This window comes from Belonocnema kinseyi, chromosome 8 (genome assembly GCF_010883055.1).
Source record: "Belonocnema kinseyi isolate 2016_QV_RU_SX_M_011 chromosome 8, B_treatae_v1, whole genome shotgun sequence".
Lineage (NCBI taxonomy): Eukaryota > Metazoa > Arthropoda > Insecta > Hymenoptera > Cynipidae > Belonocnema > Belonocnema kinseyi.
This window is the reverse complement of record NC_046664.1, coordinates 43,891,237-43,908,060: the sequence shown is the minus strand read 5'-3', so window position 1 is coordinate 43,908,060 and position 16,824 is coordinate 43,891,237. Positions and strand designations below refer to the sequence as shown.

Sequence of the window (16,824 nt, the reverse complement as noted above, 5' to 3'; positions counted from 1 at the left end):
GAGGGCGCATACTTTGAATAAAATATTTATTATCATTCTCTTGAAATAAATGTGTTTTTTTCTTGAAAAAATACCGGTTTCATATGTATACACCTGGTATATGAATTTTTGAGTAGTAAAGATACATTTTCAATAAAAAAGGTAAAAGTTTAATTCAGAGTTAGAAAAATAATTTTTTAACGAAATAAAATCAATTTTCAATAAAATAGTTGAATTTCCAACCAAACAGAGGGGTTTTTCAAATCAAAAAATAAAATATCCACCAAAAACAGTTGTTAAAGAATGCTTTACCAAAAAAGAATACTTTTTAACCAAACACATTAATTTTGAACTAAATATTTTAATTTTTTACGTAATTTTTCACCTACTAGTTGAGTTATCAACCAAAAAAGTTAATTTACCACAAGAAAGACAACTTTTAAACAAAATAAATGAATGTTCATTCCAAATAGATAAATTAAAAAAAAAGTGAACTAAATATGATTTTAACTAATGTTCACAAATGTAGATTTTTGAAGATTTGGAACAAAATACTGAACCGTTTTTTAAAAATTTTCAAAGGTTTCAAGAGAATACGAAGATTTTCTTGAGATTTCTAAAAAAATTTTAATAATGTTTATTTTACAAAAATTATTCTAAGACAATATTTGAAATGATTTTAAATCATTCCAAAAGATTTCTATAACTGTCAAAAAAGAATCTGAAAGTTTTTCAGGTAATTTTTTGTAATTTTTGCGAATTTTTCGGAAAAATTCAAGGCTTTATTTTTTAAATTAATTATAAGAGAATATTTTTAAATATTTTTAAAAATTAGGAAAAATTTCCCAAAGTGTCCAAAACGATTATGGAAGATTTCCAAGCCAATTTTAAAAATAATTTGAGTCATTTTAGAAGTTATTTAATATTTTTAGAAGATTTGAACAAATTAAAAATACTTTTAAAGTATGAAAAACGTACCACATTTTTTTCTGAACTTAAAAGCGTGGTAAATATTTTCCAGGTAAAAATTTTCCTAAGATTTGGTAAAATGCCGTAAAATAAAAAAATCGTAAATTTCCTAGATACTTTTTCGGCATATCTGACATCTTTTTGAATTTTTTAGAGAAAGCTAGGAACATTTAATTGGCATAACTTGGCAGCAAATAAACAAATAAACTTAAAAAATAAATAGTTATTAAAAATATTTATTTTGTATTTAAAATTATTCTTCCTAATGAATAAAAAAAATTCCATTTTCAACGAGTATAACGATTGTAATATTTACATAATTTTACATGAGAATTCAATAAATAAACATTCCATTCAAAAAATCTGAAAGTCTAGTTTTCAGGAAATGAGTAGCCACTGTCAAATAAAAAACATTAGCTTTATAAGATCTTTTTTAAACAATTTTTTTGCTACGTTAGCATAGTGTTTTTCGTCTGAAATTACTATTATTGATCAAAATCTTTAGATTTAAAAGAATATTAACGATATTTAAACAATAGTAGGGTATGCGTACATTACCGTTTTTCACTGAAAATCGGATATTTCAAACAATTATCATTTGTCTTATGTTTTTGAAAAGATTTGCAAAGGTTTGATTGTTTATATATTGTACAAAAATATTATATAATAATTCTGAGATTAAGACATAATTTTTCATAAATTATCAAAAATATTGTCTTTGTTTTCCTTCTATATCATTTTAGATAATAGATATATGAAGAACAAAAAAAAATTGGTTACTATTCATTTTATAGTTTAAATTAAAAATGGTGTGTTTTTATGATCTGCTCATAATAATATTTAAAAAACACGGCAAATTGAGCAAGGTTAGGTTTCAAACGTTTCACTTTGGACAAGTTAAACGCATATTTTAAGGGTGCACACTGCGTGTATTTTTAGTTTGCCAATTTACAAGTTTCTATTCTTTTACTTATCTAAGTTTGGATTTCCTAAATTTCCAAAATCGTTTGATTAAAATTTGTAAAGTTTTTCAGATTTCGAACCCTTATTCATTTTGGTTTCAAAAGTTTCTAAATGCTAAATCTAAACAAATATTTATTTTCAACCTTCCACAAATTTTGGAATTTTTAAAAGCTTCCTATTTTAAATTTTAGAAATTCTGAATTTAAAGTCTGAATTAATTTTAGATGATGTCAAAGGTTTCAAGAGATTCCATAGGATTTCAAGAGATGTCTAAGGACTTTCTCATATTTTAGGACTTATAAAGAATTTTGTGCAATTTTAAAGGATTTTTGAGATTTTAAACTTTTTAAATCGATTTCAAATAACTACCAGGAAAACCTGGAAATGTCAGCAAACTTTTTTTTTAATTCAAGGAATTTTTTCGAGAGTGTACTTAATTTTTTAAATTGCAATATTAAATTGAATAGCACGTTCTTTAGTTTGAAATCAATTACTTAAAATGAAAATTCAACTATTCTGTTTCTAGTTAAAAATGGTGCGGGTTTAGTTGAAAATCCATGTATTTTGTTGAAAATTCGATCTTTTTGGTTTAACCCTATTATTTTTCATTAATAATTTATATCTTCTTTGGTTGAAATATCAACTGATACATTGTTCGTTCCGAATTTATCTCTTTTAAATAAGGATTTAATTATTTTGTTGACAGTTACTCTTTTGTAAAAAGTAATTTGTTGTTAAAGATTAATTTTGAACGTTTTGAACGTTTTTGTTGAAAATTTTGTTCATTGTTAAAAGTAATTGCAATATAATTATATAAATTCTAGCATACAAGGCAACCCTTCTTGCATTTGCGTAATGCAAAAACGTACTATATAGGCGATTTTAATTCGGTTTCCAAATCTTCCGCGCTCGAGATCTTGCGCCGATTGGTCAAAGGCTTCGAGACTCAGAAGACATGCGCAAAATATAAGTATAACCAAATTCTGAAAAAAGGTTATGTTCCCCATGATTCACCGCGCATTTCAAATAAATAATTAGTTACGAATTAAAAATAAATGTAACACAACATTAAAATTGTTCATAAATACATTCGGCTCGTGCATTAAGTACTTTCTTCAAAATTACAGCTGGTTTTCACTGATGTAACGGTACGTGAGTAATATTTGACGTTTAGCAAGTGTCAAAATTGTTTTGTACTTTGATCTTAATTAATTAAATAAGGTGAATATTTGCAGGTTGTACGTAATTAATTGGTGATAAAATCTGTTGTTTTGCTTATTGACTAAAATATGGGAATCAAACACTTTCGACTTACTGCAACGAAAATTGTAATCCGTATGATTATAAACATTGCAACGATAAATCTGAGATTCAAATGATGAGAGGTAAGAAGCGGCGAATTATTCTTATAAGCTGGGTGTTCAGCGACCTTAAAAATTTCGTCTCGGCTACTATTGAGTGTTAAAGTATACATTTTTTGTGATATTTGACTTAGAAATTAGAAAAATTATTAGCTGAAATCTTTAATATTAACTCAGCTTCAGAATAGACCTTTTTATTCTAGACGTCGACAGTGCGCACGAGCCAGGATTTTCCGTCATTTCCGTATTTTTCGAACAGTTTTGTGTCGAAATACATGGAAAATATTGTAAATAAAAATAACGAAAAATAAATGTGTAGATAAATCAGAGTTTAAGGGCATGTGACACAGCTAAATACCTATATTACCGACCTCACTTTTTCAGTTCACTGAATGTTTTTTTAAACCTAAGAAACTTTTTTATAAATAAAATATCGAGCTGAAACTTTGGAAAATGTATTAGAGTACAATAAAGTACGTTTAGGTATTGCATTTTGGTAGGAACTTCACTGAAAATTATTTTATCTTTTTTCTGAACCTCGACATTTTTTGAACGTTCCAACCTTTTTTATACATAGAATATCGGTCTCAAACTTTGAGAAATGCAAGAGCCGAAAGAAAACTACGTTTGAGTACAAATCTTAATAATAAAGGATGTAAAAAAAATTTAACTATCAATTCCATCGGCATCAGCCGGTATCGTTGTACACGAAAATACGAACCCTCTAGAGCTTCGTCTAGTGGCCGCCAGGGTTCGTATTTTCGTGTACAACGTTACCGGCTCATGCCGTTGGAATTGATTGTTGAAGATTTTTTTATATCTTTTATTATTAAGCTTTGTACTTTAGCGTAGTTTTCTTTCGGCTCTTGCATTTCTCAAAGTTTGAGACCGATATTTTGTGTATCAAAAAAGTTGGAACTTTCAAAAAATGTGGAGGTTCAGAAAAAAGACAAAATAATTTTCAGTGAAGTTCCTACTAAAATGCAGTACCTAAACGTAATTTATTGTACTCTAATACATTTTCCAAAGTTTCAGCTCGATATCTTATTTACAAAAAAAGTTCTTAGGTTCAAAAAAACATTCAGTGAACTAAAAAAGCGAGGTCGGTAATATAGAAATTTAGCTGTGTCACATGCCCTTAAAGAAAATAAATTTTCAAGTCTAGAATAAAAAGGTCTATTAGAATGAGCCATGGCCATATAACGGAATATTCAAGAGTTTCACCACTCGTTTTTTGAATATATCCTCTATTTTACAAAACATTAATAAAGATTTCAAAATGTTTCAAAGATTTTAAAATATTTAAAAGGATTTTGAACATTTTATAAAGGCGTGTTTATCAGATTTTAAATATTTCATAACAATTTCACAAAGATTTTTAAACTTTTAAAAGATGTAAAGGGTTTCAAAGATTTTGAAAAGGTTACTGTTCACCAGCTTTCAAAGATTTTAAAATATTTGAAAGATTTGAAAAGGTTTCATAACATTTTAGAAAATTTTTTTACTAATTATAGATTTCAAATAATTCAATGATTTCCTAAAGAAACCACGTCCCGAGAATTTTTGTGAACACATTCTAATATTGTATTACATTGTTTTTAATTCGTGACTAATTATTAATTTGAAATGAGCGATGAATACTGGAGAACATAACCTCTTTTCAGAATGTTAGTTACACGTTTATTTTGCGCACGTCTTCTGAGTCTTGAAGACTTTGACCAATCGGCGCAAGATCTCGAGGGCGGGAGATTTGGAAAATGAATTAAAATCGCCTATATAGTACATTTTTGCATTACGCAAATGCAAAACGGGTTGCATTGTTTGCAAGATTGCTTTAAATATGACTATTGTCAGGGGAAAGACGAATTTATTTGATGGACTTGCAACGACGAATCAGGAAGTTTGGTTTAGAACGAAGATTGATTTGATGAATAACGCGAAATTGACTAAGAGGAAGCTTTTGGGTTTTGAGGAGCAGATATTCTTGTTCCCGAAGACCTGCCTCGTTGCCATGAGAGCGGGATATATTTTCTAACAACTTGTAAATGTGATATCACACTATTAACACTATTTTTCTACTATTTCGAAAAAATGGCACTATTTTCGCACAATTGTCTGAAAATGCCACTATTTCTTTACATTTGCTTGAAAAATATTTTCATAATTTCTTGGATAATTGGCTAAAAGAATATGTTCGCCATTTCAAAGAATCATATAGCGTACCGGAAAATTGTAATTACTTGATTTTTCCGGACTAAATTTTTTCTTGCATTTATTTAGGGATCATCCAAAATAACGTTACAAATTTGTAGAAAAAATCTGTCCGAGTTTGATTTCAACAGTTTTATAAATGATCAGTTGAATTGTTATATTTTTCAATTATGATGGATTAAGACATTTTTGTTTTTTTTTAGTTATAAGTTTTATTACTCGGTTGTAAATTTTACCATTTTTTTTAAACGACATCCTTTTTAGTTGCAAATTCAGCTCTTTTTGTAGAACGTTAGCCTTTCATTTAAACTTCTTATTTTGTTGCTGATAAATCAGTTGAAATATTTTTGAATGAAAATTCCACTTTTTTTTTTTAAATGAAACTTTTTTGTTAAAAAATTCACCTGGTTTAGTAGAGTTTTCATTTTTCTTTGAAAAAATGCAACTGTTCGGTTGAAAATAAAAGAATTTTGTTTAAAAAAAACTATTTTTTAAAGTTTTTTTTCACTCATCTAGCTTAGAGGCAATATCAACTTTCTTGAATAAAAATACAACTGTTCAGTTAGAAATTCGACTCTGTTTTGAAAGTTTGTTTTTGGTTTTAAATTGAGCTATTTAACTATTTCGTAGAAAATTTCCTTTTTGTTTTAAATTTATATTTTCTTGTTGAAAAATGAACTGAACTCTTTACTGGATGGACATTAAAAATTTTCTTTAAATGTGTCGTTTTTTTCTAAAAAATGCATCTGTTTCACGACAAATTTAATTTTTTTTAGATGTTTTAAATTCGTCTTTTTGTGTTAAAAATAAATTTTTTTGGAGAAACTAATTCATTGTTAAAAATTGATATTTTGATCGTAAAATGTGCACTGAAATCTTTTTTAAAAGAAAATTCAAGTCTTTTTTTTGAAAATGTATCTTTGATTTTTAAATTCATCTGTTATAGTAAAAGTTCTACTTTTTAAATAAAAATATCACTTTTTTGTAAAAAATTCTTCTATTTTACTCGAGTATTCAACTACTTTGTTTAAAAGATTTGGTTGAATTAATTTTTAAAGCAATAATTTTTTTCTGTAGAAGATTTATATATATAGTTTAAAATTCATCTCTTGATTTGAAAGTTTAACTATTATCTTAAGAAATATTTTTTTTTTATTGAAAATTCAACTAGTTGTGTAAAGGTTAAAATACACTATTACATTTTTTCTGTTAAAATTCTCCTTTTTTTGGTGAAAAAATTTCTTGGTTTGAAATTTCATGTTTGTTGGGTAAAAATGCATTACTCTTGTCGAAAATTAATGTTTTGCTAAAAACTCATATTTTTGGTTTGATAATTTAATTTTTGCAGAGAAAATTTCTTTTTTTATATCAATTTTATCAGTTTTGATTGAAATACGACACTTTTTCGTTGGGAATTTATCTTCTTATGTTGATAATTCAAATGTTTTGTTAAAAATATTTTAAATATTTTATTTGAAATAAATTAATAAATTTGAAAATGTTAGATTTGGATCTGGCTTTTTTTTTTTATTCCGTTTATAAAAGATTCTATGATAAAAATATTACAAGATTAAAATGCTGGTATTTGAATATCAATGATCAAGGAAAATGAATAATTAGTCAAGGAAAAATTAGGGAAATATGAAAATGAAGTTCTCGGACACCCTGTCTAATTCTACTAGCAATAACTAGCAAAGCATTTTTGGAACTAAAAATTATGTACAGTAAGTGAGGGGGGGGGGGGTAAAAATATTTTTTAGGACTATAACTATAACTACGGCCCCTTAGAAATGTTCCATTTTGGATTTTAATTTTTAAGGGTATATTTTTTATTCAAATAATTTTAAAACGCAGTTTCAAAGACTTTCAAAATTAGTAGCATCTACTTTGAACGTTACAATTTTAATTGTTCTCACAATTAACTTAAAAGTTTGAAATAATTTGAAATAACTTAAACGAAGCCTTGACGTATACCGACAAAATCCGGCTATTCTTAACGAATTTCAATGCAAATAGACCCCGGCATAATTTAAAACAGAATACAGATTTTTGCAGATTTCGGGAAAAAATTAAAAGCTTTTTAAGAATTATGAAAGGCTTAAAAAAATTAAAATAATTTTCTTAAGATTTCTAGGAAAATTGAAAATGACTCTTTATTTGGAAAACTAATTTTAAGAGAATATTTTTACTAAAAATAAGCAAACGAGTTTCCAACTAAAATGATGAATATTTGACAAAAAAAATGAACTTTCAAGAAATTAGTTTAAGCTTGAACCAAGGAGTTAAATTTTTAACCGGAAAAGATGAATTTTCAACGATATCTGTAATATTTTTAAGAAAAAAATGGTTTTTCTACATAAGAGGGCGAAAATATGAATTTTCTACAATATAGTTTGGGATCGTCCACAAATTACGTAAGACGTTTTTCTTTTGTTTGTCTTTATTCAAACAAAAGAAAAACGTCTTACGTAATTTGTGGAGGATCCCTTTCAACAAAAAAAAAGTTCATTTTCAACGAAAAAGAATAATTTTTAACCAAGGAAGATGAAATTTGGACAGAAAAAGATGAATTTTCAAACCAAAAATTTGATGAACCAAAAATTATGACTAACAAAATTATTGAATTTTCAAGCAAATATTTTGAAATTTAAAGCAAATAAAAAAAATTTCAACTACAAGCTTAATAGTTGATTTTTAAATCGAAGAAAATAATCTTTAAAAAAGTGAACGACTATCTAGCCTGCGTTAATTAAACATGAATTTTGATTATTTATAGAGTACAGAATAATGTTTTAAATAAACACTGAAGTTCATTTTTAATACTTTCAAAATATTTCTTTAGAAAACTGGAAATCTACAACAACAAAAATTGTTATTTTGCGATTGCACACTTTTCTTCCGGACTATAATCTTTTATATTTAAACTATTTTTTATCTCTGCACAGAGTCAGAAACCTGAAGAAAAATATTTTTAAAAATTTATTTTGAGGAATTTGACATTTTTCCGTTTCTTTCAACTGGTTCCATAATGGTCGTTGAACCGCGATTTTCTTGAGACAAGGAAATAACAGGGAATTTATGGTTGACCGAGAATTGGACAAATTCTTAGAAGATGAATCTATCCTTTCATTTCAAATATCACCAATTTCATATCATATGATGTAATGAAATTTAAAATAAGTTTGATTTTAACTTTTTTTAATGTTGTGTACAATTTTTAACTTTTTAAATTATGAAATCATTCAGTTTTCAATGATTTATAAAATCTTTAGTTTAAAAAAATGCCATTTTATGTACGTCTTCATTTTTAGGCGTAAATTTCAATGTAAAGAATTTTTAATTACAGTTGTGAAGACTTGAAGAATACAAAATTAAAAGCATTTACAAGGTGATTCTAAATCTATTAAAAACCAAACAATATACAGATTTGAATTTTTTATATTCAACTGCTTTAATTTAAAGCCGTTGGTAGTTAAACATACGTAACCGTTCGGTGGAAAAATTATAAAATATTTTCGTTGTCGAAATAATTTTCAAATTTAAAGTCTATTAAACGCTTTTATTTAATTTAAAATCCTATTCAAATATTGTGTTGATCTATGATTACATATTTTTAACACATTGAATCTAAAATATTGATCATAAAAATAATTTTTTTTCAATATTTAGGCATATTTGACTGTTCACTAACAATAATCAAATGTAAATAAAATATTTAAAACCATGCAATTTAAAACTAAATTGTTTAGAAAAGAAAGTCTTGAATCGTTACAATTTTAAAGTTTTAAAAGTAAACTTCAAAAGTTACAATTCGTTCTTAAATCTTAAATGTAAAGCATTGGAAATGATAGCGTATATTAATATTTTTTAATCCGCATTTTCTGAACTTTTTAATTTATAAATGTTTGAAATAAAAAAATGTTGCACTCTAAAGGCATTTCATTTATAATTGTTCAATTGAAAAGTGTTTAAGCTTTAATAATATAAGTGTGAATTATTGAGCGCTTGAATTGAAGAAATTGTAAGCTTCATCTTTAACAGTTTAAAATCCAAAAAAATTCCACTTTGAATCCTTTAATTTGCAAATCAGTTATTATTACTTCAAGTGCAAATTTTCTTATTTTAAGAGTTCAAATTTTTTAATTTCAATGATCGTGAAAAGTGTTTGCAAACCGGAAAATGATAAACTTTTTTTCTTGCTTAAAACGGCAACCCTGTAGTTCGCTATTTAAGTTTAGAACATTACAAATTTAGTAATTCTTCATCGAAGCTTTGAGATTAGACAATTTTAAATAATCCAATCAGGTTTTCAACAAAAATGATGGACTTTTACTAATGCCATTTTTCTTTCAATAAATTATCTCATCGGTCATCACCATTTAATTCAGGTCTATACCTATTCCTAAATTTTCCTGAATTCGTTTGAAATATTTCAGATTATTTTGAGAGATTCTGAGAAATTTTCAATATATTTCATAAATTTCCAGGGATTCAAAAGATTTTAGGGTGTTTTAAAAACTTCTTAGGCGTTTCAAGCGCTTTTAATTTGAAATATGTTAGGAGATTTAAAAAGCTCCCAAGGAATTATTAATTAATTTGATTAATTTCAAGGCGTTTACAATATTTTAAGTTAAAGAATTTTCTAGAATATCGTAAAAGTGGTTTTCTAAACTGTAAATTTAAGTATTTCATTTTTGATTAATTTTTATTTTATTTTAAAATTTACCTATTTGATTGGTAATTTAAGTTTTTGGTTGAAAATTCAGCTATTTTTTTTTAATTTGCCTTTTTGGACCGAAAATAATGATTTTGTTTGAAAATTCAACTACTTGTTTGAAAATCAAATTCTTTTGAAAAAATTCACTTTTTAAAATAAAGATTTATCTTTTTAATTCAAAATTCTTCTCTGTGGTTTCAAAAAAGATACATTTTCAACTGAATAGGTGAATTTTGAAATAAAAAATACATTTAATTTAATTTAAGAAAAAAAAACATTTTTAACAAAGGAGTTTAATTTTCAACCAGGTAATTGAAAATGTATTTCTTTGATTTGAAAATTTATGTATTTGGTTAAAATATCATGTATTTCGTTGAAAATTCGCCTTTTCGGTAGAAATTTGATGAATTTGTTTCAAAATTCAATTAATTGGTTAAAAATTATACTCCTTTTTTAAAAGTATAAAGAGTCATCTTTTTAATTGAAAATTCAATTAATTGGTTGAAATTTAAACTCCTTTGTTAAAAATATTTTTTTAAATGAAGATTCATCTTTTTAATTGAAAATTCAAGTCTGTCCTTAAAAGTTCACGTATTTTGTTGAAAATTCTTTTTTTGTTGTAAAATAAATTTTTTTAACTGGTATTTTATTTCCATTTTTGGTTTTGATTTTTAATATTTGTCGTGAAAATAATGATTTCCTTAACAAAGAGTTTGATTCTTCAACATTTTATAGATCCAAGGATCTCGCAAAATCCCAGACATTCGACAAGTTTTCTTTCTTTCGTTCTCAAATTCTTCAGAAAAAATATATATTGAGTCAGTGCCGTACCTATAAAAAAATTCAAAGTCATATTCAACCAACACCCTTAATTGAAAATGCATTTATTTTTTTAAAATTCACCTTTTTTAGTTGAAAATTAATGATTTTGTTTAAAAATGCATCTACTTGGTTGAAATTAAATTCCTTTTTTGAAAATTACTTTTCTAAAGTGTAGATTCATCAATTAATTAATAAAAAATTTATCTCTGTGCTTGACAATTTTCATATTTCGTTAAAAATTCGTTTTTTACTGTTGCAAAATTATTTTTTTTAACTGGTATTTAACTATTTCATTTTTGGTTGACAATTTATTTTTTTTATATATAAATGCACTTATTTATTTGTAAATGTAAGTATTTAGTTCAAAATTCACCTTTTTTGGCACAAAAGTTTTTTTTTAAAGCAGAGGTGCCTTCTAGTCCGACAACACGTTGTTGGAAAAGGGTAAGTATTTTGATCAAAATTATTTCTGTGAACAGTCACAGGGGTGCCTTCCAGTCCCCCTCCCCATGAGATGTTGAAGAAAAGTTATAAAAATTTGAATTTCATGAATTCCTTGGATTCCGTAAATACCACGAATTCTTTAAAGGTGGAGTCTGCATGCGACCTTAAATTATTTTGGATAAAGTTCCGAAAAGCGATTACCTCTGATAATTTGAAACTCCGTATACCTTTTTATTTTAACGCGCTGATCACGAATATGATAGTGAAAATACCCGAAAAATTGATTTTCATGGTGAAAACCATGAAAAACCCATAAAAATCATGTTTCTTCACGTTTATCTCAGTGAATAGTAAAAATTTATAAAAAAAGCTTTGAACAAAAGTTGTAGATCCTTTGAAAATACATATTTTATATTGAATATGTTTTTACTCTACGATTGATGGTTTTCGACAAAATAGATGATAAATTTGAAAAATCACAGATATACTGCAAAATGTTTAGCGGTGCGACTTAAATTGTATGAAAAATTCCTGGAAGGTTGGATGGACGTTAAATATTGAAAATCGCAGAAATACTGAACATAAAAAATTCTTGGAAAGTTGAGTCTAATTATGTGAAAATCTACTTTCTTTAGCTGAAAGTTCGTGTATTCTATTGAAAATTAGTTTACTTTGATTGTAGAAAATTAATTCCACTAGACCCGCAATCTGCATGGTTTACAATGTACGTGGAAAAATGAATTGTTTTGTCCAGGGAAACCTGAAAAAGTCTTGGATTTTTTGTTAAGAAACGCTAGACACCCTGTTTTATCCAATAAGGACTGTAGGGACTGTGAGCCCTGAGATAGAATTCTAATTCTTTTTTATTATTTTGCAGACAAGTCCCTGCAAATATCATGTAGACGATCCCAGACACAAGAAAGTTTGCAAACCCCTAATGCTGGCTTTTAAAATAACAATGATTAGAGAACCCCCCTTTGTAAAAACATTGGTGAAGGAAATGGACAGCCGACCAGTAAAACTGCCAAATTCCATAGAATCCTTCATGGACAAGTATCTAGAAATGAAAAGCCAGACGGCCCAGATTGACGTTCCCAACTTCCATAATTTACACTTTTCCGACCTCATTACCAGACCATTGACTTCTCTCTACGCTCTCGAACAACTCGGTCCCCTGAACAACTTTGATGATGGCAAGCTCGTGATTCACGTGATCGGCTCTACTGACTTTGAACTTGCCACACAGACGCCTTGGTCTTTCATTTCCATGTGGCTCCGACATTTTCTAAAATCTCTGAAGGTCGTTTCCATTGGTCCGGAATTGACGCTCACGGAGATGGCTTATAATTTTGGGACAGGAATTAGATTCCCTTTGAATGAGGACAAATCTTTTAGAGCAGAATCTAGTGCAACTCGATACGATGGATATTTGAGAGACAACGATTCCGTGAAGCCAAACATCATAATAGGATTTAATCTTGACCTCCACGAGAGGGAATATGGGATTGCGACTTGCACGTGAAAAGAAACGACGTTGACTTTGAAGAAAATGAAAGTTCCTTTTTTACTCACAGGAGGAACGGAGACAAGAGCTCTAAAAGATCATGAAAAATTGTGAACTCTTCTGGAAAAATCGCTTGATTATATTTGTTTGAAGCGAAATCCTTTCGATGGATTAATTCCTGAGAGGGACATTGCGACTGCGGAAGTGCGTTATTGTAATCAGTACTTGATTGACTATGATGGATCATACAACGGATCAAAGAAGTCAAAAGGAAATGAGGATGAAGGTGATCATCCAAATCTTGTTGGTGATGATGAAGTAGTTGGAGGATCGAAAATTCGAAAAAGGGAGAGGAAAAGACGATGAAATGCCGGAACTGTTTGTCAATATCGAAAGAAAAACATGAAAACGAGCATTTGGGAATCGGAAAATTATATAAATTTTGATATTTAAGGCCTATGGTGTTCTAAAGAGTTTATGTGATTGGAGCAATTCTGACAAGCATGAGAATATACTCGGCCTTTATGTACGTTGAGAAATTAATGATCATTTTTAAACATTTTGAATTAGGATTTAAAAAATCGTATTTTCTATTTTAATGAATAATAATTACATTATTTAAATATTGCCGCACAATGTATGGCTTCAAATTGGAAAGGGCGCTTAATTTTAATGGCAAAAATTAGATATGAAACCAACAATACACCTAGAAGATTAATAATATTAATGCAGAAAAAATATGGTTTCTAAATGCATTTTAAAGATTTTTTAGTTGAGTTTTTTAAAACAGGAAGATAAATTTTAAATCTAGGAATTGAATTTTTTATCCTAATGATGAATCATCAACCAGAAATATGAATTTTTAATAAAATAGTTGAATTTTCATCTAAAAATGAGCAATTTTCAACAAAATCTTATGACAGTTAAAATTTCAGAGAAATATTTAAGCGAAAAGAAACATCGAATTTTTAACAAAATAGTTTTTTTTAATCGCGTTAAATGAAAAAGAGTTTTCAACCAAATTAATTAATTTTGAACTAAAAACCAACGAATTTTCTGACCAAATAGTGAAACTTTTAATCAAAAAGATGCATTTTCTATTAAAAAAAAACATTTTTAACTCAAGATATTTTTTTGCAGCCAGAGAAACTAATTCTCAAAAAAATGAAATAGTTGAATTTTCTACAATATAGAACATTTGTTAACAGAAAAGATTACATTTCTATCAAAAAATGTAAATTTTCCACAAAAAAATAGTTTAAGTGAATTTTAAAACTAAAAAGGTAAACAATATTGTGTCGATGGAATGACGGTGTTGATCTACTAGTCGTGATATAGTACTTAGTTTTTTATTTAAAAACTCCTGGTCACCTAGACATGCAGTCATGGTGATGGGGATTGCTGCCCACAATTTTATTTATTTTTAACACTAAAATGCATTGCATGTCCAGGAGGGAGTATCATACTTCTGTTGTCTTATTTAATTATCAAAACAATAATACATATTTTTTAAAAAGTCTCCTTGAACCTCACCTTTATAAATTACAGTCACATAACCAAACTCCAATAATGCTTATCTTAAATTAGCATTATAACGACAAATGTAACTAGTTTTACTTCCATATATATCCCTGATGAGGCTTGGTGTCACCAAGTAAAACTTGTTTTTTAATAAAAAACTAAGTACCATATCACGACTAGTAGATAAACACCGCCATTTCATCGACACAATAATATTACCTCAAGCTAGTCAACAAAAAAGTTACATCTTTAAGATAAAAAGGTAAACTTAAAAGGTAAAATACAGGAATTTTGAACTAAATCGGTACGAGTTAAATTTTCAGTTACATAAAACAATCAATTTTCAACTAGAAAACATAACACAGGTCCACAAGATGAAATTGAGGTAGAGCATCTTTCAGCCCAGTTGACCTTTATGTTTTCAGGTCGCTGATCACGATCCTGGTGTCCATATGAACCCATCACGTCTAGATCAAGGTCGAATGAAGGTCAAACACCTTAATTCTATTGATGCTATTTTTTTGACCCCAGAGTCTGAAATAGCGGAAAATTTTACGTCCGAATATGCCTTGACCTTTTACCGAACCGACCTTTGAAGGTCGTTTGGAAGTCATCTAAAGGTCAAATTCTTCTTTTAATCTCTCGGCTGTTTTCTTAGCCGGAAACGGGTCTCGAACCTATAGACCTTTACGTTTTTGGATTCGTTGATCACGGTAACGGTGTCCATATGACCCCATCACGTCTAGGTCAAGATCAAATGAAGGTCAAATACCTTAATTCGATTGATGCAATTCTTTTACCAAGGATTCTGAAAGAGCGGAAAATCTTACGTCCGAATACGTCTTGACATGTTCGTCAAACCGACCCCTGAAAGTCATTTGGAGGTCATCTAGAGGTCAAATCCTTATTTTGATCTCTCAGCTGATGTGGTATCTATAAACGGGTCTCGAACCAGTGAACCTTTATGTTTTTGGGGTCACTGATCACGATCCCGGTGAATTTGATTTCGTGAAATAATAGGTTCAGAGTCTAAAATGAGAAATTGAATGAGTTAATGTTTAATTTCAAGCTTGAGTATTTACATTCAACCGACTTTAAATTTCAGACCATGGGCCTATCACTTTACGAAATCACATTCAACTGTTGAACATTTTCAACGTAAGGGATGGCGTTAGATTTGACCAACAGGATCATTTTCCAAGTCAAACAGGAGCCAAAATTTATTACTTACATAATATGCTATAAGAAGGGACATCGTGAATCGACATTTTTTGTGCCTGCTCCCAGGAGACCTCCACGTGGTGACGGTTTCTGCTCCTTTAATGTTGTGAATCAAAATTTACAAATAATTCAATTTAGTTTGGGACGACTGAAAATTTAAGCTTGAAATAGCACTTTTACTTATTAATTTGTGAATATAAAAACAAATAAAAATTTTATTTTGTAACCTGCTGGATATTATTTTAAGGAGTGTGATTACTGATTTTATTATTTTTCATTAATTTAATATAGGCAATTGCAAAAAATCGGATTATTTAAAAATAGAGAAATAAAAACATGTCAACTTTGTTCTTAAATAAAAAATAAATAAAAAGAGATAAAACCGGTTCCCAAAAATCTTTTCAAAGTTAATTTAGCATTGGTTTGGAAGAAAAAGTGCTTAACTCCGATAGAAAATGTAAGTTCTATACTAATTTATACCGAAAAACTTTTTTTGTCCCACCGTGCATCGTATTATAGATGTCGGGGATTCCCCAGATTTGTCTCTTGTTTCTATTCCCGATTTCTATCGCACGGAGACCTTTTATTTATCAACAACGACCGAAAGAAATGAGTTATCCAGTTAAAAATTATTTATTTATATAATGATATTACCTTAAGTTAGGAAAACTGATCTTTGTTTTAAGAAATTACCAATTGTTCAAACAAACAATCATTATTTTGCTTGTAACATTTTCTTAAAGAGAGATAAAAAACTCTAATTTTTTTATTTGGTTAAGTTTGTCTATTGTTATTGATTTTTTATGTCATTAAGGCTGTAATTTATCATTAATAACAGTAACATTTTACTGAACCATTATGGAATTGTTTAAATAATTTATTAAATAATAATTTTACATTTTTATGGAAATGAGATGACAAAAATCTGGATTTGGTTAAGTGCGTGTCACTTATCGTTATTTATTCAAATTTTATATAAATTCTAAAAATAATGATTATTTGTTTAAATAATTTTCTTTTAGATTGATTCTGAAAAATTGAAAAAATTGATGAGAAAAAGCTTACTTTCAGCTTCCAGAAAACCAATACGCAATAGTCTGCGGTAGTGAATT

At 27.8% G+C, this 16,824-nt stretch overlaps 1 protein-coding gene across 1 annotated transcript in view; it reads left to right on the top strand.

Moving 5' to 3' along the window:
- The window catches only part of LOC117178029, a 46,574-nt gene extending 33,198 nt beyond the window's left edge, over window positions 1–13,376 (top strand). The window contains exon 2 of the mRNA XM_033369227.1: window positions 12,344–13,376. Coding sequence (XP_033225118.1) covers window positions 12,404–12,988 — 585 coding nt within the window. The 5' untranslated portion in view covers window positions 12,344–12,403 and the 3' untranslated portion in view covers window positions 12,989–13,376. The remainder of the gene's footprint in view (window positions 1–12,343) is intronic.
- The last annotated feature ends 3,448 nt before the right edge of the window (window positions 13,377–16,824 follow it).